Source organism: Lynx rufus, unplaced genomic scaffold, assembly GCF_022079265.1.
Source record: "Lynx rufus isolate CCGP_SWC_20201006 ecotype Redwood Valley unplaced genomic scaffold, mLynRuf1.p SCAF_9, whole genome shotgun sequence".
NCBI lineage: Eukaryota > Metazoa > Chordata > Mammalia > Carnivora > Felidae > Lynx > Lynx rufus.
The window spans coordinates 23,484,909-23,509,574 of NW_025814897.1; the positions used below are offsets into that span (position 1 = coordinate 23,484,909).

General features: G+C 50.0%; 1 protein-coding gene across 1 annotated transcript in view; it reads right to left on the minus strand.

The window, feature by feature from the left end:
• The window catches only part of KIRREL3 (kirre like nephrin family adhesion molecule 3), a 143,402-nt gene that overhangs the window by 72,371 nt on the left and 46,365 nt on the right, over positions 1–24,666 (minus strand). The window contains exons 4-5 of the mRNA XM_047071955.1: positions 22,286–22,435; positions 17,485–17,634 (exon numbers count right to left, since the gene is read on the minus strand). Coding sequence (XP_046927911.1) covers positions 17,485–17,634; positions 22,286–22,435 — 300 coding nt within the window. The remainder of the gene's footprint in view (positions 1–17,484; positions 17,635–22,285; positions 22,436–24,666) is intronic.

The following is a 24,666-nucleotide window of genomic DNA, read 5'->3' on the forward strand; positions in this document are numbered from 1 at the left end:
CACTTCCACTCATCCAGTCCATTCCTTTCTCATCTGCTCCAGTCATCTCTGAACACTGGCTCTTCCTTCAGAGTATGCTAATTCTTCGATGTCTCTGTGCTTTTGCTTGTGTTCTTATGATTACTTTTTCATCCTCTTTCTACTAAAATCCCATGATTCTTGAAGAGAGAGTTCAAGAGCCACTTCCTTTGTGAAGTCTTCCCAGATTTTCTCGGTTGAAATGAACACTTTCTCTGTATTTTGCTTATGTATTCAAACACCTCTCTCACTCTGCCTCATATGACAGTAAGTGCTTTATATGTTTTTTTCTCTCCTGTGGCTATAAATTCCTCGAGGGTACAGATGATGTTTTACTATTTCTGCCTCTCCCCTTGGTATCTGACACTTTCACACACAGCAGGAATTTAATAAAGATTTGCTAAATAAAGGAGCGAATGAATTAACGGGAAGTTTCTACTCAGTGACCGCATCATGGTATTCATGCTAACTCCTGGGAAGCCGACCTCTACATCTCCAGGTCTAAGCCTTTGAGACGGTCCCTACTATTGGATGCTGTTGGGCTGTTGGGAGTATGATGAGATGGAATTTGGTGAGAGGACCCAGGAATGCCTGAGTCCCATTTAGACTGGCTTTCTCGAAGCCACATGTGGCTACTGAGCCCTCGAAGTGAGGCTAGTGTGACCGAGGAGCTCTATTTTTAGTTTTATTTGCTCTTAATTCCCTCGAAATTAGAATCAAATAGCCACTTGTGGGGAGTGGCTGCTGGGTCAGCACAGCTCTAGAGGCTCCACCGTGAGTCCTCTGAGACCCTATTATACAGCCCGGCACAAAGGGCGTAGAACCAAGGGCTACTTTGTGTCAAATGAGGCTAGCCACAAGTAATTCTGGAGACTCCAATTAGTTTCAGTTGGAAAAAGGGACACAGTTTTAGCGCATTCTTATATTTTTCAGCGCTGATGGGGGTCTGATGTTGATCCGATAACTCTCTATTAACCAGGATACAAGATTAACTAGGGAAATGCCTCTCCCGACCATGCTGGGGAAGGCGAGAGTAATTTTACTTAATTCGCTGCCTGCCGGGCAGATCCTCCTACTCCAGCTTGTCATGGGTCCTGTTTATGGGGCAGGCTCTGTCTGGAGCATTTTCATACTAGGCAGTGACTGGCAGGAAGAGAGCTCAGTCACAAGTTCTGGGCTCCTTACAATAGAGCAGCTGTTCGTGGGGAAGGAACACGCTGTCCACTCATCTGTGACAAATTGATTAATTTGTCTAAATTCCACTTATGCCTCAAACCTCACCTCAAACCCTCCTTCGAGCCCCCCCTCAGTGACTTCGCTAGTGCGGCTGGGTGCCGCTGGCCTTCTGTACCCCTTCCCCTCCTCGTCCTGCTTCTGTTACTATCACCAGGCCAGGTGCATGCTGTGCGTTCCAGGAAGGCCGGTCCACACAGGGCGTTGGTGAGATCAGGGACAGAGGGTTTCAGTGTAGTGTGAATGCACCAAGTGGCTGAAGACAGTGACAATGAGTGGGGACCAGCGGGCCACCACGCACTGAAGGGGGCGGCCACCACACCCTTGTTGCCAAGCAGGCAAATGGTCCTGATTTGCCAGATCTTTGCAAGAGACGCCAGAAATCTGACTTTTTATTAAAAAAATTTTTTTAATGTTTATTTTTGAGAGAGAGAGAGAGCGAGCACACACTCATGACTTGGGGAGGGGCAGGCCCCAGGTTCGGAGCTGTCAGCACAGGGTCCGACTCGGAGCTCGAACCCATGAATGGCAAGATCATGATCTGAGCGGAGGTCACACTCTTAACCCACTGAGCCACCCATGCGCCCCCAGAAATCTGAATTTTTAATGCAAGACCCTTCAGAATCTTAAATATTGGCAATGATTTAAAAAAACTCTAAAGCTATTCTGGGAGCAGCATGTCTATAGGGAAGGCAGAGTCCCAGCCTGGCTGCATGTGTAGGGCCCAGAGGCCTGTCCTGGGAGTGCCCCACCCCCTCATCTGGCCAGGACAAGAAGGGACAGCTCCTCTGTCCAGGAGCAGTCTCAGAAGAAGCCATCCCTCCAGGTGGACACACCCTGGAGTAAAGCGATTCAATTAGGAACTGGTTCACAGTGAGTGCTGGAATCCTGCCTCTGGAGAACCATTTCCCGCGATGGATTTTTAAGACCAGCGGTTGGAGAATCACTCTTTCTCTCTCGTTTTCTCCCTTTTGGTGCTGTGTCTCTAGTCAATAAATAAGTGGGAAATAAAGGATTTGAGAGAAAATAGGATGCAGTCGAAAGGTAAATTGTGGGCTTAAAAGCCCCTGAGAGACTGCCACAGACTTGGAAATGTTTCCTGTTTTGGCTCCTGCCTCCTCTAAGCCCTGTTTCGGCTCTCTGATTTGCATCTCGGAAAGGTAATCTTGAAAACTGATTTCCCTCGGTTGCATTTCATTGGTGTAGAAACTAAACAGGCTGTTGCATTACAGTAATAACATCAACATTTCACCCACCTTCGCTTTAATTATTTTTCTGTCTTGCCAATGGAAGCCGTTGGATAAGATTTATAGGTGGCGGGGAGGTGGGGTGAGCGGGTGTGTGCGGCTCAGATAATGGGCCAAGCTGATTTCCCCTCACTGGGTGTCACTGGTATAAAAACAAGAACTAAAAGCTTTCTGGCACTTAAGTAATAATAATGTCAACGTTTTACCTGCCTTTCCCTTAATTATTTTTCTCTCTCACTCTTGCTACCTGAACCTGTTTAGATAAGATTCCCGCACAGATAAAAGCCAAGGACTCTCATTCTCTTAAACAGATAAGCTGCTGTTTTTCTGTCATTCTGTGTGGAAAGGGAGCTGTGGATGGCAAAAAGGCTTTCTCCCAGACCTGCCTGCGGAGGCTTCAGAGTCTGGTGACCCCAGATGGACCAAGGGCAATGTTTGGAGAGGAGGGCAGATTACTGTGAAGGCAGATGTGAGCCCTGGGAGGGCCACCCTGGTCTGGAAGGCAGGTGGGCACTAGAAGCCGGAAGTAGAGGTCAGGCTATCCCAGGATACCTGCCCTCTCCCCTAGGTGCTCCTAGGCAGGGGTGAGTGGGTCTAATTACACTTGGGGGGGAGGGGTCCAATCACACATACCCTCATGCAAGCCCTCAAGGCAGTGGGGGAAGCTCCTGGGATAGTCCAAGCTTTTTTTTTTTTTAAACGTTTATTTACTATTGATTGATAGACAGAGCATGAGCAGGGGAGGGGCAAAAAGAGGGGGAGACACAGAACCCAAAACAGGCTCCAAGATCTGAGCTGTCAGCACAGAGCCCAATGCGGGGCTTTTATTTTTAGGAAACTAAAGAAGTTGGTCTATATTAGTTATTAAGTTTTTGGGAGCTTACTGACTAAGCTCCTATGAGAATGTGAAACATTCGCCCAGAAATGCACCTTTACATTCAGAATTTTGCATCCAACTTTACAATTGGCTCTGTGCTTGACTCCTCTATTTCTCTCACACCTGTTGTCTCCTACCTCCACTGCCACCATCCTGGTCTGAGTACGCACACCTTTCACCTATATTAGTACAGGAGCCTCTTAACGGGTCTCCTTACTCTGTCCTTTCATAGTTTGTACTCAATTCGGCAGCCAGGGTGATCCTTTCAAAATGGGACTTGGATCATCCACTCCTCGATTAAGAACACTTCAATGATTGTTTTTTCACTTAGCATAAGATCCTACTCCAAGATTCACAGCTAACTTCTTCACCTCTTCAAGTCTTTGTTCGAACGCCACCTTCTACGTGGAAAAGCTGAATACAGCTATGTCAATTAAAGAAATGATAAATTCTATCAAATGTTTAAAGAAGATATAATACCAATCCTTCGTAAAACACTCCAGAATGTAGAGGAAGAAACACTTTCCAATTCATTCTATAAGACCAGTATTGCCCTGACACTAAAGCCAGACAAAGATATCACAAGAAAAGAGAACCATAGACTATGGTCCATCATGAATATAAAGGAAAAGCCCCCAACCAAAAATTAGCAAACCAAATGCAGAAACATATAAAAAAGACTGTACACCATGACTAAATAAAATTTATCCCAGGAATGCATGCTTGGTTTGATATTTGAAAATCAATAAATGTAATATGCCACAATAACAGAATAAAGAACAAAAACCACATGATCGTTGCAATAGATGTAGTAAGAGTATTTCATAAAACCCAGTATCATTCATGGTAAAAGCTCCCAACAAGCCAGGAACAGATGGAAACTTCCTCAACTGGATATAGGGTATCTATGTGAAACTTACAGCTAGCATACTTTATGGTGAAAGAGACTGGAAATAAAGCCAGGATGTCTGCTCTCACCACTTGTATTCAACTTTGTTCTGGAAGTTCTAGTGATTTCAACAAGGGAAAAAAGGCATCAGATTGGAAAAGAAGTAAAACTGTCTTTACTCTCAAACAAAATAATATATATAGAAAATATATAGAGAGAAAATCTTAAGGAATTCACAAAAAACTATTAAAATATTAAAAATGTGGTTTTAGCAAGGTTACAGGATCCAAGATCCATATACAAATATTGCTTGTGTTTTTATATATTAGCAATGAACAATCTGAAAAAGAAATTAAGAAAGTCATTTTATTCATGGTAGCATCACAAAGAATAGGATACTCAGGAATAAAAGAAAAGAAGTACAGGGCATGCACTGACAACTACAAATATTTCTGGGAAAAATTAGAGATCTAAATAAATGGAGTGACATCCCATGATCATGGATTAGAGGACTCAGTATTGTTAAGATGGCAGTCCTCGAATTGGTCTATAGCTTCAACACAGTTTCTATCAAACTTCAGCAACCATATTTGCAGAAATCGCTAAGTTGATCCTAGAATTTATATGGAAATGCAAAGGAGCCAAACTAGTTAAAACCACTTTGAAAAAGAATTGAAGGAGTTACCATTCCTGACTTCAAAACTTGCTATAAAGTCATAGTAATTAGGCCAGCGTAGTACTGGCATAAAGAAGAGACTTATAGATCAATGCATCAGAATTGAGAGTCTGGAAAGAAACCCTTACATTTTTGGTCAGTTGATGTTTGACAAAGACGTGAAGGCAATTCAGTAAAGGATAGGCTTTTTCAACAAGTGATATGGGGTCAACTGGATAGCTGTATGCAAACATGATGAATTTAGGTCCTGACCTCACAAATTACACAGAAATTAACTTAAAATGAGCCGTACACTAAATGTAAGAGCTAAAACTTACAGAACTTGTAGAAGAAAATATAGGAGTCAATCTTTGTGATCTTGGGTGAGACAAAGTTCTTAGATATAATATCAAAAGCACAATTCATAGCAGAACAAAAAAAACTCTATAAAATTAGACTTGATTAAAATGAGAAGTTTTTGTACTTTAAAAGGCACGCTTAAGAAAATGAAGAGAGAAGCCACAGACTGGAAGAAAATATGTGCAAATCATATATCTGATAAAAGACTTGTACCCAGAAAGTATAAGGAATTCTTCTAACACAATAATAATAAGGCAAATGGCCCAATTTAAAAATGGGCAAAAAGTATGAATAGACATTTCACCAAAGAACATAAACATTGATAATTATCACATCAAAAGATGCTCAACATCATTAATCATTAGAAGAATGCAATCAAAACCATAATGGGATACCACTTTAAACTTGCTAGAATAACCAAAATAGAAAAGCCAAACAACAATGAGTGTTGGGGAGGATGTAGAGAAACTGGAACTCTCACAAACTGTGGGAACAGAATAAAATGACACCACCATTTTGGGAAAGAGTTGGCACTTTCTTAAAAGGTTAAGCGTAAGCTTTCCGCATGAGCTACTTGCTTCACTCCTAGGAATGTACCCATGAAAAAGGAAAACATATACCCACACAGCCTTGTATGTGGATGTTCATAGCAGCATTAAACTGGAACAGCCCAAATGTCCATCAAGGGGTGAATGGATAAACAATATGTGATCTGTCCAAACAATCCTATTCAGCAATAACAAGAAATGAACTATGGATACATGCTACCCCATAGGCAAACTCAAAAATACTATGCTGAGTGAAAGGAGCCAGATGGCAAGGACGCATATTGTTCGATTCCATTTAGATGAAATGTCCAGAAAAGGCAAATCCATAGACACAGAAGGAGGATCAGTGGTTCCTGGGACTGAGGGTGTAAGAGAGACTGACAAGGAAGCTTTTTAGGGTGATGGGAATGGCCTAACAGAAGATTGTGGCAATGGTCTCTCAACCCTAAAAATCATTGAGCTATAAACTTACAATGGTTGAATTTAATGGTGTGTAAATCATACCTCAATAAAGCTGTTAAAAAATAAAGGGAAAGATGAAAAAAACCTCACCTCTTCTGGGAGGTCTACCCTGATTTTTCTACCTATCCTTTCCCTAAGAAACTCAACTCCATAGACTCTGTTCTACTTTATTTGATAGCACTTACCACCTTCTAAGAGACGATAACATTTTAAAAAATGTTTATTGCTTATTGTCTAACTCCCTCCGCTAGAATACATGCTCCATGAAGGCAGGAGATTTGACTCTGTTTATAGCCTATCAGCTCTATACACTGATGTATATTCCCAGTGCCTAGAACAGTACCTGGCACATGGAAGGTGCATAGATACATGTTGGAAAATGGAACAAAAGAACCCTTGATTGGTGGATTCCTTCCAGCTCTGATTCTCTAATCAAGGTTAGGTTTGGTCTCAGTACAACTGATACCCAACTTGGTATTTGGGGCCGGGGCTGGAGGAGAGGCAGGGCCGTCCCAGGTGACCCTGCTTCAGAGCCCAACTTTCTCTGTCTTGTAGAGTCAGAGGTAACTCGCTTTCCCTTCCATGCATTGCGCAGCCTCTGGCATATTTCCTTTCCTTTTCTACCTCAGTTGACCCACCTGCAAAATGAGGTCTTCCCACCATCCTAGGGAATGTGTGTGTGTCCATCTCTGTGCGTAGATAGAGAGAAGTGAGCAGAGGGTGGGAGGCAGAGTAGGACCGGCTCTTCCAGCGGGATGGCTGTGTGGCCACCATCCACCACTGCGGCTGCACTGGTGTTCCCGGCAGGCACCAGGTGATTTTCCAGCCGCTAACACAGTTCCTGACATATTTACATATGGAAAGTTCCTCCTTTCTATAAACATTTACAAACACCTTGATCGACTTGTGAAATGTGACACTCTCTTGGAAGCCAGCCTTCTTGGGCTGTGGGTCTCAGCTACTTATTTTTGTGAAATGGAGGCACCTGTGTGGGCTTCTGGGTGCCTTAGGAAGCTCCCACTTGGGTAAATCTCCTCCGCAGGGACAGAATAATGTAGAGGCCCAGAGTGATGGGGAAAGGGGCAGTGGGAAGTCCTCTGATAATGAGACTTAATGGGAGGAAAATAGATGCTGTGGGTTTAGAGGCCCTGGCTCCCAAGACGCATCGGAGGAATGGGGGCTGGCAGGAAGCCTTCAGCTCATTGTGCAGGCCCCTCTCTGACTGTGGGGGTCCTGGGACAGTGTCGGGGCTCAGACAGGGCTCCTGGAATTCCTTGGGGCCAGAAAGAGACCTATATCATGGTGGTCTAGGATCCTAAGGGGAGGAGTCCCCAGGAAGTCTGAGCAGAATTTGGAAAAGGGGAGAGGCAGGACTTAGCAGAAGGAGCAAGAATTTTAGAGCCTGAAAGACCTGCGTCCAGATTCTAGCTCTTTTTCTTTCTTCTTGTATGACCTTGGGAAAGTTAATGGGTCTCTTTGTGCCCCAGCTTTCTCAACTATAAAAGGAGATGTGGGGCCTGCTGGCAGACATGGTGGGAGACGGTGAAAGGATAAATACAGGCACCCGGGTGGATGACCCAAGGTTCCTGAAATGCCCCTCTCTGGCTGGACCTACCCTGTAGGTGTCATCCCAACACAGCACCAAAATAACAAAGCTCTGGCTGTTCCCACCGCTAAGATAGCTGTGCCTGTTTCCTTTGCAGGAACGTGCCTGCAGCCAGGCATCCCCCGCTACTGTGGCACCCTATGCTGATCTGGGACAGCAGGGATCTCCCCTGGGCTCCGGCCCCTGCCCACTCTCCCAGGGCCCTCTTTCTGGGACCACTCCTGTGAGTCTGCTGTGGGTGTGTGACTGCAGCTCTAACCCCCTCCTAAAACTACACCCCTCCCTTGCCCCATTGGCTGCCGGGGGAAGGCTTCCATTTAGTGGCATTTTCCTTTCTCATTTCATGCTGTAATGGAGATTCATTGCTAGTTTTAAATCCATAATTTGCCATGAAACCCTCGTCTCAGGCCTGGGCTGAGGTCGGAGCAGAGAAGCAGTGAGCTATTTTTACCCTTGGAGGTCTCCCTGCCAAGCTCAGCCGGTTTTGGGCTTTCCCGGGGCTGGCCTTGGCCACGGCCCTGGGTGTGATATCCACGGTGCCCGGGAGGCCAGTGTCCGGAGAGAGGCAATCCATTCCTGGGTGAGACTGGCTTGTCCTGGCCCTCCCTCTCAGTTGGCTGCGACTCTCTTCCCCCTTCACTCCGTTTTTCATTAGGGGGGGATCAATAGAGAAGTGGGGCTTCCTGCTGGGGATATCATGCTCCACCTACTCCATTCATTTCTGGGCCCGACAGGGAGGGAGGGTCAATACTTCTGTTGAGCTACCAAGATCTGTCCATGTCCCAACAGTGACAGATTCCCAACGGCGACAGTGTCTCCTTGTCTTTCCATCATGAGCCGGCCATGCTTTGAATTTTGTGTGTGTGTGTGTGTGTGTGTGTGTGTATGCATGTGCGTGTTTGTGCACAAGCACACACCAGTGCATTTGTCCTTGAGGTAAGGGGTCTGTGTGTGTGTAATAAGATTGATGCATGAACAGGGAGCCTTGTACACGGCCAGCTGGGCTTCCTGACGGAGGACTCTGGTAAGGCTCCTGGACAGAAGTGGGCTCTTGCCTGTGTTTTCCCAAGCATGCAGGGATGCTGGAAGCCATGCCCAAGCCAGAGAAAGTAGCTCCGTGATGGCAGAGTGGCTGAGAGCCCCCTCAAGGCAGCTACGTCCTCAAAGTCACAGGAAAGTGGCTCTCATTTCACAGGCAGCCCCAAGCTGCTGGTTCCATGCAGGATGGGAAATGGCGGACTTCAGAGGATCAAGGTTCTAACTTTCGCGAATCTCCATGCTCTGAGCTCACGCTCCCCTTTGCTGAAGACTGGAGCCTGCTCAGCCTCTCTCAGGGTCACACTTGGTTAAGGCAATGGAAGAACATATTATCTTTGCTCCTGAGAGCCAGGGAACAATGGGAACAATGTCCCCCAGGTCCGACCCCCAAACCAGGATCAATGAAGGCGGATCACAGTCAAACTGTGGCGTGGATTTGCATTCCATCCTTTCGGCTCCTGATTTTATCAGAGAGAGAGAGTGTGCGTGTCCAAAGCATCATTATCCCAGGTCTCATGACTAAGACCTGGGGCTGCCATGCCTTCCGACCTCCAGGTGAGGGCCCTTGTCCTGGCTCAGACCCGCAGAAATGCCGGTGCCTCGGGTATGATCACCTTCAGGGGTGCGGGGCTACCTGGGGAGCCACTTAGTGATGGGGACACTGGGGGATCAGCAGAATGACGAACGGCATGCTGTTGGGGGCCAGGAGCAGGAGGCTTATCTCCTGCCTGTTGGGCCCTTACGGCACCTCCCTGCCCGCCCTTGTGCTGGTGTTGAACGCACGAGATGCTGGAAGGAGGAGGAGAGGGGCCGGCCCTGGGTTGGCCATTTGGGATGCCGCCTCCAGCCCGAGGCGGTGTTGGGCCGCTTCACAAGGTGGGTTAGCTCTCTTCTCACTGGCTGAGTCTGGGTAGGTAAGGCAGGGCGTCCCTTGCATCTGGTCTCTTCACTTCCTGCTTTGCCATCTGCCTGCTACATGCGGGCCGAGAGGGAAAGCCCTGAGTTTGCCTCCATCCCTGATGGGCCCCCCAAGCCCTCTGGAGCTTGCTGGCCGTTCTGACACTGGGGTTGAAATGAAGAGCAGGGACGTGGGAGGCAGGCAGGGGCTCCATTCCTTCCATGGCAGATTAGAGAACCAGGGAGACTGCTGGGGAGGGGGAGGAGCAGCAGGAAGGAGGGCCCAGAGTGACCCCGCTCTGAAGTCAATGCACCCTGGCCTGGTGGCTACAGGGATCTCCAGAGAGGCCCTCCATCACTGCGCCCCCAGCCTCCACTTGCCACCAACAACTGTTACGGGCAGTTACTCAGGGGGGTATAGGGCTCTCTACCCTCAAGGAGCTGATAAGATAATGTAGGAGACAGAGACTCTTAGTCAGTTTGAGGTAACTCAGGGACCTCACTCACCTTGTGACCTGCCTATGCAGGTTAGCGCGGAGTTAAATCAGGAGGGCCAAGAGGGGCGGGCAGTGTGGAGGGGAATCTGCTTCTGGCCCAGGGAAATGCTGGGGGTGGCCTGGGCCCCCCAGAAGGGCGGAGGAGCAGGAAGAGAGTGGGAAGGAGCTGGTGGCTGGGGTGGTGCGCTGGAGGGGTGGGGGTGAGGTGCATTAATAGCTCCGACACCAGCTCCCGTCTGGAACTTCAGGAGATAAGGATGCTTTCTTTGCTCCTCTCTCCCATCCCTGGCTTGTTTGCTGCCCCCATTTGGGGGGTGATTGCAGGGTAATGAATGTGGCAGGAAGCAGGCACGCAGCACAAATGAGATACGGCACCTAAGACCAGGCCGGGGCCCAGGCAAAACACGCTTAATAAGGAGATAAGGAAATCAATTCTGCTTGTCTTCCCAGGCATGCGAGCCGGGCGGGGCCTGCAGGAATCGCGTCTTGCTGCCTTGCGCGCTGGATGGCAAAGCTTCTCTAGGACACAGAGCCTGGTCCCCCAGGAAGCAAGGGTCGCTTGCTGGTGTTGCTCAGCATTGCAAGAATAATAGTAATAACAGCCACAACAGGTACGATAAAAAAGCCAGGACTTATATGCCTTTCTGCTGCTTCCCAGGCACGGTTTTGAGAAATTATCCCATCGAATCTTCTGTATAACCGTAAGAAGGCATTATTCCTTCTTCAATATGATTGTATGTGATTATTCGTCTATTTTGCACACGAGGTAACTGAGGCACAGAGCGGTTAGGTGATTCGTCCAAGGTCGCAGCACTGGTAAAGTGACAGAGCTAGGTTTCCAGTGTAGGCAATCTGGCGTTCAGAGTCGGGGCTCTTACCGCGAAGCCGTGTTGCCCCCTAACACAGCATAACACAGCGCGGCAAGACAGGACGCAAGTGTTACTTGTGTGTAGGACTTAGTATCTGCCAGGTACTGTTCTCCAGGATGAGGTTCAGCGCAAACTCCCTCTAGCTTAGCCCAAACCCCGTTGCTACAGTTATGTGATGGCCGTTGCTGAGCACCTGCATAGGACAAGCCTGCAGGCTCTACTAGGCGGGATAGATGCAGGGTGCCGAGAGACCCAGACATGGAAACAGGGGGAGGCAGACATGGAAATAGTTACTTTCAATATAATGTGTCGAGTGTTGTGACTGAGGTGTGGTCGGAAGGCTAAGAGAGCACCGAGTGGGACAGCCAGGCCCTGGGGGTTCAGGGAAGGCTTCCTGGAGGAGGTGATGTCTAGGATGAATCCTGACTGGGGAGCAAGAGTTGGCCAAGGGAAGAAAGGTGGGAAGGACAGTCCAGGTGGAAGCACACAGGAGGGAAGGCACAGAAGTGTGGGCAGTGGAGGGAGCTGCAAACTGGCAGCTGTCCCTGGCACAAAGGAGGTGCTGGAGCAGGGGCTAGGGGAAAGCAGAGGGCAGGCCTCAGAGGCGCCCCCCCCCCCGCCATGCGTCATGCAGGGGCTTGGGCTTTGTTCTGTGGAGGTGCTTTCTTACCTCCTAAAGAAGGGCTGTAGGGGACAGACTGTCCCCTACTGACAGGGTGACTGTGGCCGGGTTTCTTGCCATGGTTTTGGAAGAACAGTTTGAGAAGCCGGTGCTCTCGGGCTGTGTTTCAGCTCTGCCTTCCCTTGTATGACCTGAGTTATTCACAGTCTTTCTCTGGACCCACCCACCCAGGAGATTAGGGGATTGGGAATTGGGGGGGGGTTGTGCTGCCAATACCCAAGATTTAGGAGACCTCTGCCCTGCAGCTCCCCTGGTGGAGAGGTGTAGGAGAGTTCGCGGTTCTGCAAACTCAGGGACCCATTTGGGCCTTCTCTGTTTGCCCCGTCAGTGTCTGGAGCTTGACATCGTTTTAAAGACGCCCTCTTTATTTGGATTGACTTAGTCTCCATCATTAAATAATTCATGTTGATTTAGAAAGCTTTGTTTCTAATGGGAGCCACGAGACAGCAGAGTTAATATTAGAACGGGCCAGGAAGATGAGGGAAATGGGGAGGAAGACTAGGAAAACACCCTTTTTAATAATTAACCTGCCATCCACCATCCTCCCCCTCCTATTTCCAGTCCCCTTCACCCTGCTGTTTCTCTGTTTCGAAGCATTCGTTACCATCTGACATCCTACATACCTACGTAATTACTGTGTTTGTTGTTTATTGACTCTGTCTCTCTCTGCTAGAACACAAGCTCCACCAGGGCAAGGCTGGCCTTTTTTTTTATTGACCGATGAATCTTTCGTGTCTAGATTAATTCTTGGCACATAATAGCTGCTCAGTAAATACTCGTTGATCAAAACCTTGGCTTCCATTTCCTCCCTGCCCTGGGTCCTCGCTTCTCAAATTTTCAGGCAGTTAGAAAGACCAAATGTAGGGTCATCCTTACAGCTCTGGCCATGGAACAGTTTAGATATTTGTGAACCGGGGGGCTCCTGCAGGAGCAGCCCGCATGTACACATACTTGCGTGCACGTGCACGTAACTTCCAAGCACATGGCACTTTAGCGTTGGGGTGTATGTGTTAGTCTGGTGCTCACAACGATTCTGGGAGATTGGTGTTTTTCTTATCCTCATTTTACAGATAAGAATGAGAAACCGCATTCATTCCCGCACTCGCTCATTCATTTATTTTAAAAACCGCCCGGTATTATTGAGGCCTACCCTATACTCAGAGCTGGTCATAGAGAGTTGAACCAGAGGCCCAGTGGGAGCGCTGAGGGCCTCACCAAGGTCACACACACGGTGAGCCGCGTGCAGGAATTCTGCTTCCGGCCCATGGCTCTTCCTCCTACACCGCAGCTTTGCACATGTGCAAGGGGGGGGTCCTGTGATGTCCACCTAAGTGGGGTCCCTGTAGACATGGCTGGGTATGCGGGAAGCTGGCTACAGAGGGAGGACTGTGGGGTTAAGGTGTGCAGTCAAGTCCAGAACCCCAGGGCTGGGCAGGACTTTGAGAGGTCCCCTCTCCCGACTCAAAGTGGGATGCTGTCCACGGTGTTGCACTCATCACCTGAATTGTGGTTGCAGCGGTGGGGACGGACCATTTTCCTAAACTAGTTGGTGCAGCAAGGTTGACTCCTTATTGTAGGCTTTTTGGGAGCTGGACACTTCTTTATTTTTTTATTATTATTATTTTTAATGCTTATTTTTTTGAGAGAGAGAGAAAGAGTGCAAGTGGGGCGGGGGCAGGGGCAGAGAAAGGAGGACAGAGGATCCAAAGCGGGCTCAGCGCTGATGGCAGCGAGCCTGACGTGGGGCTTGAACTCACGAACCACAAGATCGTGATCTGAGCCGAGGTCGGACGCTCAGCTGACTGAGCCCCCCAGGCACCCTGGGGGCTGGACGGTTCTTAGAGGCTGTCTTATTTATCACCACTTTCATGTTACAGATGAGGAAACTGAGACCCAGAGAGGCTGGGCAACAGGGCAAGATCACACACCTGCTTAGTGGCAAGACCACGATTGCTGTCTCCAAGTCCGCTGCTCTGTGATACCGTGAGTCTTGAGATGTTCTGCGTATGGAAAGATGCCTGTCTCCAGAGTCAAGGCATGGTCCTCTGTGCCACAGAGGGAGTGCAGCCTGGCCATTAACCTCAACCTGCCCCGGAGTCTTTGCCTTGTTCAGCCTCACAAGCTCTGCCCCTTCCCTCTCCTCCCCTCCTGGTCCCCTAGCTCCCTCCCTCTGCCTCCCAGGGTAGCAAACGCTCAGCTCGAAGTTGCTCCTTGCCTGATTGCATCTGAGAGCTGGAAACACAAGGCTAATTAATGTGTCTGTGACTCTAGGCTTGGCTGCCGGGGCTGGGTCCCCACACCCTCCCTGGAGCAGGCTCTGTGAGCTGGCCCTCTGGCTTCTCCAAGCAGGCTGCCGGCAGATGCATATTTTAACAATGCACATCTGTTGGCTATATAATCTCTGGTATTTGCCCTCCTCACTTGGTGCTTTGATGGAAGACCCCCAGGGGTCTCCCTCTGTTCCAGCCAAAGTGTTTGCTTTGCAATTTTGCTGGAATACCATCTGATTCTGTTCTCACATCTTCCGCAGGTTCTAATCAGGCTCTTACTTTATTTAATTAAAAATCTATCTCAGGCAAATACAGACTAAATTAGGAAGCTCTCTCATTCCTGGAACACAGGGAAGGCAGCCCCCCGCCGGGGAACTGGCTGGGACATTTTCCCGGGCTGAGATGTCACAGCAAAGCAGATGGGGTCTTGGTTGGGAAGCTGGCTGGCCAGGGTAGAAAACACCCCTTCCCGCTGTAGCTGCTCTGTCTATTCACCACTGGGAGCAGACCAGAGCTCCCCTTCCAGAAGGCTGGGTCAGCTTCTGCAAGAAGGGCTTCTCTTCAGGGCAGCAGGTGGGGCTGTATATTATAGAGAAACTCAGCCAGGGGGCGCCTGGGTGGCTCAGTCAGTTAAGCGGCCGACTTCGGCTCAGGTCATGATCTCGCAGTCCGTGAGTTCGAGCCCCGCGTCGGGCCCCTGTGCTGACAGCTCAGAGCCTGGAGCCTGTCCCAGATTCTGTGTCTCCCTCTCTCTCTGACCCTCCCCCGTTCATGCTCTGTCTCTCTCTGTCTCAAAAACAAATAAACGTTTAAAAAAAAAAATTAAAAAAAAAAAAAAAGAAACTCAGCCAGGCTGGGTGCCTCAGGCACAGACCTGCTGGGCCATTAGAGGGGTAGGGACCTACAGAGCCGGTTTAGGGGTGCGGACCTGAAGGACCAGCTCAGGGGTGGGGACCCAGGGTGGTCAGGAAGGGCTGGAGGCGGAGCCTGGGGCAGCTCTTTCTTGCCTCAGGTTAGTTTGTTAGGAGTGGTGTCAGTAGAGTCTGAAGGAAAGGTCCCTTTCCGACTCTCCAGAATCCACCAGGCTCATCGTCTGGGGTCACCTGGAAACTCCTCCTTCTTCCTCTTCCACTGCCTTCCAGACTTGTAAACATTTTCCCCTGCACAAGCCAGCTCTGTGCCCAGAAGGCACTGCCAACCAGAGCGAGATGGGGGAATGAGTGCCTTTTAGGAGTGACCTAAGACAAAACTGATGTCCAGATCAGATTCCAAGGCCCCGCTCTCAGGAGCCCGGCTCTTAAGCAACCAGACAAAGGAAATTCTGTTGGCACTTGGGCACGCAGACAGCACTGGTTTGGAGTTGGAAAATCTGGAGTCTATTTTGGGTGGTAATGAAGCCGTGAGTGGCTTTGCTCTCTGAGTCTCAATTTCCTCATCTGTAAAACACAGGGAATAATTTGGACTCGAGATAGCAGAGAGGAGGGAGGCTGTGAATGGTAGAGTGTGAGTGGGCAAAGCTCTGAGGCCAGGACAAGAACTTGAGGACGAGGTCCGTCTCTATTTAGTGTAGGTCCTGAATACATGTGAAGTCAGCGGTGGGCAGTGCTTAGAATCTTCTCGATTTAGCATCCTTTGGTACCTTCTAGAAGGGGTACAAGGCAGCAAAAGGCGGATCCTTCTAAGGATGGGGAGCTGAGTAACCCTTGGAGAGGATGATCCTATAACTGCGCTAACAAATCTGTTCCGGCATTGTTCAGTACCCAAAAAAACCAGAAAATCACTTAGGCGCTAAATCCCCCTGCTCTCCTCCCTCAGCCTCCACACCAAACTGTAGACCCGTTCTGTTTTTAGCCCCATCTCGGGAATGAAGAAGATGTCTGCCTCTCCTTTACAATGCCCGGTTACTTTTCTGGACCCATTCAGGACCCCATTCGGGACCAAGCTATCCCAGCTTATTTACCTTGCCAGACCTGGTGTATGTTTTCTTTCCTTCATCCCAGGCCAAGAAGAGACTCGGAGGTGGAGGGAGGTTTCTGAGGTTGGCTCTGAGCTCTGCCTCCTGTCTCAAGAAGCCAAGCCCAGTAAGTGGTCCTCCGGGACTTGTTGCCGTGCTTGGGATAATCTGCCCTGTGTGCTGTCGTGTAGATCTGAAGATAACCTGACACGCTGTTAAATATTTCATCCCTGAGCAGCCATGCGCCTTATCTATCAGGTGAGGAGGCAGAACCCCAGCTGCCGACCCTGTTGTCAAACCTCGACAGCAGCAGCTAAGAGGCGGGCAGGGTGGAGCCCAGGCTCCCCTGTTTCGCTGCGTGTGCCCTGTCCCACACCTGGCCTGGAGGAGACTCACCGAGGAGGCAGTGCGGTGGTGTGGGAGCCCTAGCTGGGAGACCCCGGGCGGGGCCCTTGGCTTCTCTGAGCCTCAATTTCTCATCTGGGGCAACAATCCCTGTGCCATAGCCTTGCGCAGAACAGCTGAGGTGATAACATAAGGGGAAGTGCCTTGAGAGGTGCTGTAAAACGTATGCATATGTTTGCTATTATGCCTTATGTGCACGGCTCGGTTCCCAGGGGCCTTGGTCCTCAGTAACATCTGGCCGGAGGAGGGAGCTGACGGGGGCTGCACTTGAAATCGGAATGAGGCAGTTTAAGAGGCAGGTGAGCTCGCTCACTTGTGTTCAGGCAGGTCTGCCTGAGTGAAGGAGTGGGGACCTCTCAGGCAGTGCCCAGTCCCAGGGGGTACTGGGATCCTGGGAAACCAAGATGGAGAAAGACCAAGGAGCGGAGGTCTGATGTGGGATAAGGGCCTGAAATGAATTCTCCCAGGGATGATTTAGGAAAGGAGCTGGGGTTCGCAGGGAGCAGTGAAGGGTGGGGAAGGAACAGGAGAGGCGGAGGCGATGCTGAAATCACGCTTCGTTAGCACCTACTGGGAAGTCAACCCAGAAAGAACGGGACTCAGGCTCGAGGATGTGGAGGCTGTGTGGTAGGTCTTCTCTGTATCTCCATTGCCTAGCACAGGGTCTGACACCCATCGTGCATGCAGAATGCACTTCCTGATTGAACAAATAAGCATTCAGGAGCCCCTTCAGCTGGAGTCAAACACACTGGGGTCGGACAGGGTCACAGGTCAGTTAGCGTTGGCCTGATTTCCAGAGCAGGAACTTTCCCTTTCCCTTTCTTGGGGGAGAAGGGGGGTTACTGCCACCATGGGGCGGCAGTGGACGGAGCCGCGTGGGATAACGCCTTGGGGCTTGTCCCGTGGGGATGCCCTTCTGGAGCTGAGCCCGTGTGCTTCCCGTAGCATCTTTGCCCCCGAGTGTCAACGGTTCTTACCCAGGACGGTGAGGCGTGCGGGGCGAGACCGTATGGCGGCCTGGATGGCCTGGCACTCGTACACGGCATCATCTTGCAGCTCCGCCCTCAGGATCTTCAGGTGATGTTCCCCTGACAGGTGGTTCCCTACCACCAGGTACTGTGGGTAACCTGTGGAGACAGCAGGCAGGTCAAGGGGGGCAGGGCCGGGGTGGAGGAGGCATTCAGGACAAATAGGGGAGGGGGTGGGACATCTGAGGAGGGGCCGGTCTTGGTGTAAGGAGAAAAAACGAGAGCTTTCCCTGGCTTTTGGACAGTGTGTGTGTGTGTGTGTGTGTGTGTGTGTGTGTGTAGGTTCAGGAATGTTGGAGGAACTATTATCAGAGAGGAAGGAGAGAGCAGAGATGGAAATACCAAGTGTGGGCAGACACAGCGGGGACAATACCCTGCAAAGTGGTGTGCTCAGCCCTGTGGTTTACCAAGCAGACATGCATTTTGATAAGGAGACACACAGAGAGACAGAGAGACCCAGGCTGAGAGCCACAGAGAGCAGACAGAGTAAGAATGAGAGAGAGAAGAAACCAGAAATCTCTGGAACAGAATCAAGAATGAATTTAGGGGGAAAGTTTTGTTCAGGATGGACAGCAAGTAGAAATCCCAGCGCATCCTACCAATGCCTGGGATCCTCGGGCCCTTTTGAACCATAAAGGGTACTTTTCTGGTCACTCCTCCTACCTACCCCAGACCCCAGGACCTGATTAAGCACTTACGAGGTACTCAGGACACTTAGGAATTTGGGGTCCCCTACACTACTGGCGATGCACAATGGATAAATAAAAATTTGAGAATGAGAACATTAATCAGCTTTCCTGCTGCTGTGTAGGGTGAATGCAAATGCCTACACAAGTCGTGGCTGGCAGGTCGTCTGGCCCAGGCCTTGCGCCCTAGACCTCCGTAGTCTCTCCCAGAAGGGTCTCTTTTCCATCGTCCCCATACCTGAGCTCTGCCTTCCCCCCGCCAGCCTCTTACAGATACTTCCTCCTGCTCTCTTCCTTCCACCCACCCTTCAGCAGCCCAAACCACTCCTCTTTCTGAAAGACCTTCACCAGAACAGTGTGAATTCTCAGAAATGTGCCATAGGAGGAGGGGGTTCGCCATATCTGGCCTTTTAAAGAGAAGATGAGGGCTTAAGCAAGTTGAGAGAGAGAGAGAGAGACAGAGAGAGAGAGAGACAGAAACAGAGAGACTGGGCTATGCAACAGCTCTCCAGTATTTCAGTCTCTAAGTGTGGATTAGATGTGTTCAAGTAGCTCCCAGGGATTGCATTAGCACCACATGGGGAAATACTTTGGAATATTCTTAATACAATTTGAAATGTCCCACAAGGATCTGGGCTGCCACAGGTGGTAGTGAGGTCCCCATCAGTGGCTGTATCCAAGCAGAGGCTGGTGGTCACCTGTCAGGAGCACTGCAGAGGAGATTTCTATTCTAGATGGAATATTGGAGCTCTAACCCCTCCCATCATAAGCTAAGGGGCTTGCAGAGACAGGGCAGGGCTCCCCAAAGGTGAGCTGTACAGGGGTCACAGGCACTCATTCCTCGGCAGGGAGAGAGTGGTGATCTTTCCCAGTAAGTATTCTGGGGGCTTCCTGTGTGGCTGAGCCCTTCATCTCATGTCTTCATGGCTCCATCGTCCCCATCGTGCAACCAAACGGCCCGCCCCGCACAGCTGTTCTGGCCTGGCCAGAGATGCTCACAGGGCAATCAGCTCTACCCCCAAGAGCATCACCTCCCCTCCTGCCCGCCCTTCCTGCCCTCTGCTGGGCTTTGGGAAGAAGCCCAGGTAAGTTAAGCTGGCTCTCCCCAGGGCCAGGAGGAGGGGCTGGGAATGGGTTCCAGTCCAGCCCTCTCCCTGCTGCTGCCCTCAATGTAGCTGGCTCACCGCCCCCAACCCTTCCGGCCCAGCCTCTGGATCCCGCTGTCCTTGATTAGTCCCTGGTCTCCTGCAGGCATCTTGGCTGGAGCTTGTGTTTTTGTTGTCTTGCAGGCTATCAGCAGCAGGATTTCGCTCTCACGAGCTGCTGAAAACATCAGTGATGGGTTTGTTTGTATTTGCCTAATTAGGCAACGAGCTGAGACGCTCTCGCAAGGACTGGCAGCATCTTTGGAAAACACAGGCCCAGAAGCATAGATTCTGAGCAAGTTCTAGCTCCTTCCACAGTATCATTACTCTCTCTTGCTGCCCTCATGGGAAGCAAGATGTTGGGGAATCTGGGTTCTCCAGTCAAAGTGCCTGGGCTCAAATGCCAACTCTGTTACTTCCTAGCTCTGTTGTCTTGGGTAAGTTACTTTAACTTCTTTGTGCTTCGTCACCACTATCTCATGGTGAAGATTAACTGGGATAATCCATGTTAAGTGTGTGGCACACAGTAAGTCTATTAATGCTGGTTTGTTTATTTATTTATTAAAAAAACTTTTTTAGAGAGAGAGAGCATGAGTGGGGGAGAGGGGCAGAGGGAGACAGAGAGAGAGAGACTCTCAAGCAGACTCCGCACCGAGCGTGGGATGACCCTGGGATCATGACCCGAGTCGAAATCAAGAGTCAGATGCTCAACCGACTCAGCCACCTAGGTGTCCCCATAGATGCTGGTTTAAAGGAAAAAGACAGTGAGACAGGGTAACCAGAAAGGTCCCCATCTTTAAAAGTGAGAACAGACAGGGTGTTAGGGTTTTGGGGGGTTAGGAGCCAGGATCCCACACATTGAGGTTCGGTATATGTTTGAATCAGTTTCTTTCTAGACTTGTGACTTTGTTTACCTGTCAAATAAAGGGGAGAAATCCTGCTTTTTCTCCCTGTAGATCACTGTAGATTTGTGACATAATGTCTGAGAATTATTTGAGCTTCTTTGATGAAGAATGTTCTATCAATATGAGGGCATATATTTATAAATCATTTCCTTTGAATGTTTTTTCCAGCCTCTGTGACCAGAAAGACAGAGCTTCAGTTAGGGTGTGAATGCTGGTGGATGGAGCCAGGCCACATAGTCAAAACAGAAGAGGACAGACCTGCGGCTGGTTAGTCTTGCCACTGTGGGCCTCAGTTTCCCCACAGGAAAAGCTGTGCAGTATTAAGTGCTCTGCGAATCCTTGCTGGATTGAATTTTGATCTGTTAGTCTCACTTTCTTGTCTGGGAAGCAAACGGTATTTATTGAGCATGTGAGTCTCTGTCATTATTGTCGTGATGCTTTTTCGGGGGACAGGTGATCAAACACAGAAACTACTTTCCCAGGAATTTGAATTTATTGGCTCTGCAAGGACAGGGACAGCCTTATTTGTATCAATGGAGTCAAATCAGAGAGGAAGTCGACCCCAGTTCCTTAAAACCCCATTGACGCAATCCTGATCCCAAAAGTCGTTCACGGAATGGATTCCAGAAGGTCAATTTTCCATGAGGTGATGAACATCTGTGGTGACCTGGGGCTTCCTCTTGGCCACCTCTTGGCCAAAAGACCCCAGTCCTTGACCGAAGGCTGCAAACCACTGACTAGGAACCCAGAGTACCTCCTTAACTAGCAAAGATGCTGGACCAAGTTCAGAGCCACGTGAAGCATAAGTGGTTCTAGTTTGGGAAGGTGATATCATTCCCCCAGATTTCTCTAGGGTAAGGAAGTTCAGAACCCCTGAAATTGACTGGTTCCCATAATGCTTAAATTTTACGGCAGCACAGTATATTTTGGAGATATTATTGTGTATTTTACCCATGCTCAGCTGGGCTGCAGCACTCCAACCCAGCGATGCTATTGACCACGGCTATAACGTTTCAATATACATTTTTGGCAAGACATAACTCACATTTTAAAATATTAATTTCCCAACCATCATGCTCCCGAGTGCACTTCGATTTTTACTTTCCTGCAGCTGTACGCCACGAGAGAAGCAAAGCTACTTCTCAGTCGAATACGTATGTTTTTCTACACCTCCACCCTCAGCGGTTCCCCAATGGCAGGGACGCCCAGATCTCTTGTTCTGAATTTTATAGGTTATGCTAAGCCCAGCAGTCCCATGTTTACTTTCCCCAGGGGAGAATGATAATTGCTGGGGGCTGAGTGACCAGGAGGATGATGCTATATTCTTTTTTCTCCCCAGGGAGAGAGGATGGACCGCAAAGACATCTGTATGAGCTTAAGGACTGACATCCACAATCGTTAACAGATGACAGGGCCTGTGGCATTGAGCAGGGAGGTCAGATGCCAGCCACAGGAGCCTACTAGGACATCTCTGCTCGACACCAGCCTGGGCAGGGGGCTCAACAGGGTTTGTACTTTAAATGCTCCTTTTCTTTTCTTCCCATCACATGCTAACCCCTAAAACCAAGCAGTTTGGTTGTGAGTTTTCAGTTTATTTGGCTCCCTCTGATCGATGGGAGCTAGGAAAAGCCAGGCTGTGATGTAAGTGGGGAATACATTTTGGACCCAGATACGGGGACACTTTACCTTTGGAAATGTGACTTTACAGGAGTCGTGTCTGACTTTAGAATAGACCCTCCGGAGCAAAAGTCTATTAGGTTCAGGACCGACCACCAGAACTGAGGGTTTACTTGTAATTCCTTACCAGGAGTCAGAGGGCCCTTGAAGTCCCATGGATCCCGGGCCCAGGGCTTGCCTAATCTGGCAAGAAGATCCCTCTGCCCAGGGGATATTCCACGAGAGCTGGAGATTTGATCTCCAAGTACCAACGAAGATGGGGTTCTCCCCAGGGGGGTGGGTGGGTCATGCGAGAAGGGGTTCCAGGCCTTCCCAGGGCGCTCTTGGGGGTACTCACTTGAGAGGTCCCTGCCCACACCCAGAGCCAAGCCGTCTTTGATCCACAGAACGAAGCCATCATACTCGGGGATGGCGCACAGCAGTGTCACTGGCTGGCCCGACACCACGGCCTGGTCCTGGGGCTGCTGGCTGAAGGAGTATACTTGGCCTGGGAAGGAGACAAGCACAGGGGTCAGTTAGTGCAGGGAGCAGGGCCTGGACGGCTTCTCCTCAAGTTAAGCAGAGCAGTTGGCCCAGGGGATAAGCAGCTCTCTCTCCCTCGCCAGCATCTGACTTCCTGCCTGCAGCCCAGCGGCACTTCCTGTCTGCTCCCTGCTTAATTCCCTGCTCTCAGCAGCTGGCTCTCGGCTCAGCCTCCCTGCTCATCCATCCTTAACACACATTCACACTGTGAGGCGGCCTCCCCCAGCCCCCAAAGAGGCCGTGCCCGCCGTGCTTGGGACGATCTCTGCCACTTTCCATTTGGCTCCTACCTACCGCCACATGCTTGCGCCACAACAGGGCAGAGGAGGAGAGAGCCTTCCAGCTGCGAGCATCCTTGGGAGGTGCCTCAAGAAGGCAAGGTCGGGGGGGAGTGGTGTGGTTTGCTTAAAAACCCGAGAACCTGGGAAAAATATTACTGTTTAATTCGGGCCTACGGCCAAATTCCACAGGACACGTGGTGGTATAGTGTGGTCCAGAGTGTGCTGGCAGGAGCTGGAAGTCACCTCGACTCACCCTCTTTGTCCCTCTCTTTGCGATGGCACACCCAATTCTGGCCTCACTGTCACCTGGGGGAACATCGCCAGGGTGACCCCCAGCTCTCCCCTAGACACCTCAGAGCAAGAAGGCACTGAGCCATCTCAGCAGGTCAGTTCATGTATTCATTTTATTTATTTTGATTTTCTTTAAAATTTTTAAAAAATGTTTTTATTTATTTTTGCGACAGAGAGAGACAGAGCATGAGCAGGGGAGGGGCAGAGAGAGAGGGAGACACAGAATCTGAAGCAGGCTCCGGGCTCTGAGCTGTCAACACAGAGCCCGACGCGGGGCTCGAACTCATAGACCGTGAGATCGCCTGAGCCAAAGTTGGATGCCCAACCAATTGAGCCACCCAGGTGCCCCTATTTTTTTTTTTTTTTTTAGTGTTTATTTATTTTGAGAGATAGAGAGCGAGTGGGGGAGGGGCAGAGAGAAGGAGACAGAATCCCAAGCAGGCTTCATGCAGTCGGCACAGAGCCTGATGCGGGGCTCAAACCCACGAACAGTGAGATCATGACGCGAGCCAAAATCAAGAGTTGGACGCTTAACCCACTGAGCCACCCAGGCGCCCCAGTTCATGTTTTATTACACAAACACACCCACAGTGCATGCAATATGCCAGGCGTTGCTGTAAGATTTTCAAATGCTAGCTCTTTACTATTTTCATCTTAGTAACAAACTATGAGGTAGCTACTATTTTGATCCCTGTTTTCCGGACGAGGAAATGAGGGCTGAGGAGGTAAAAAATATGAACAGGAGCTGTGCTTGGTGATGACTTAGCAAGTACTGAGCATGTATCCCCTTTAGTTGTTACAGTAACCATCACACCCGGATCTCACCAGCCCCAGTTCGCAGGGGCTTGGAGGTTAACTAAATCATCTGGGAATTGTCTCCCGGCAGGACTAGGGCTGTAGACGAAGACTTTCTGGCTCTGAAGACCGTGTTTTCACCTGCTGAGCTGTGCTGTGCCCAGATCCCTAAGCTGGTCCTGCGGGGAATGCTGAGGAAGCAGGGTGACGTGATCCCTCTTCCCCGGGAGGCCACAGCCGAACGGACAACAGGACACCGACGTTTCCTGAGCCCCCGACCCACAGCGGCCTCCATTCCGTTACCTGCATAGTTACATTGCAGGGCAGAAATATCCCAATTTTACGGCAAAGTAAACAGGATCAGAGAGGCAAAGTAAGCTGCCCAAGATCACACAGCTAATGAGCGGTGGAGCTGGGGTTCGATGGGGGTCCATGTGGCTTCCAAGCCCGCATTCTTTCCCACGCCCTGCCTGGCAGATACAGATACACGCTGAGGGAAGGTGGACCTGGTGGGCAGGTTGTTGCCACGGCCTCTTCTCCCCGACGTGGGAGAGTCAGGGACAGACACGGAGGTCCTGGATGCTAGGTGTTGCCCATCCTGGGGACACAATACCCCAGGCTTGGACCACAGGTAAGGCCATGCTCTTAGCAGCAGACGGCCCCAATAAGGGGGTGACCGACGTATACAGAACCCGAGGGAAGCTGGGCATGGTGGCCAAGTGGGTGCGGGGGCTCCCCGAGAGGAGCCGCGGAATCCACATCAGAGAACTCATGGCAGGGGGGAAGGTAGCTGCGTTTACAACCTGATGAGATCTTGGCTGGGTCTCTG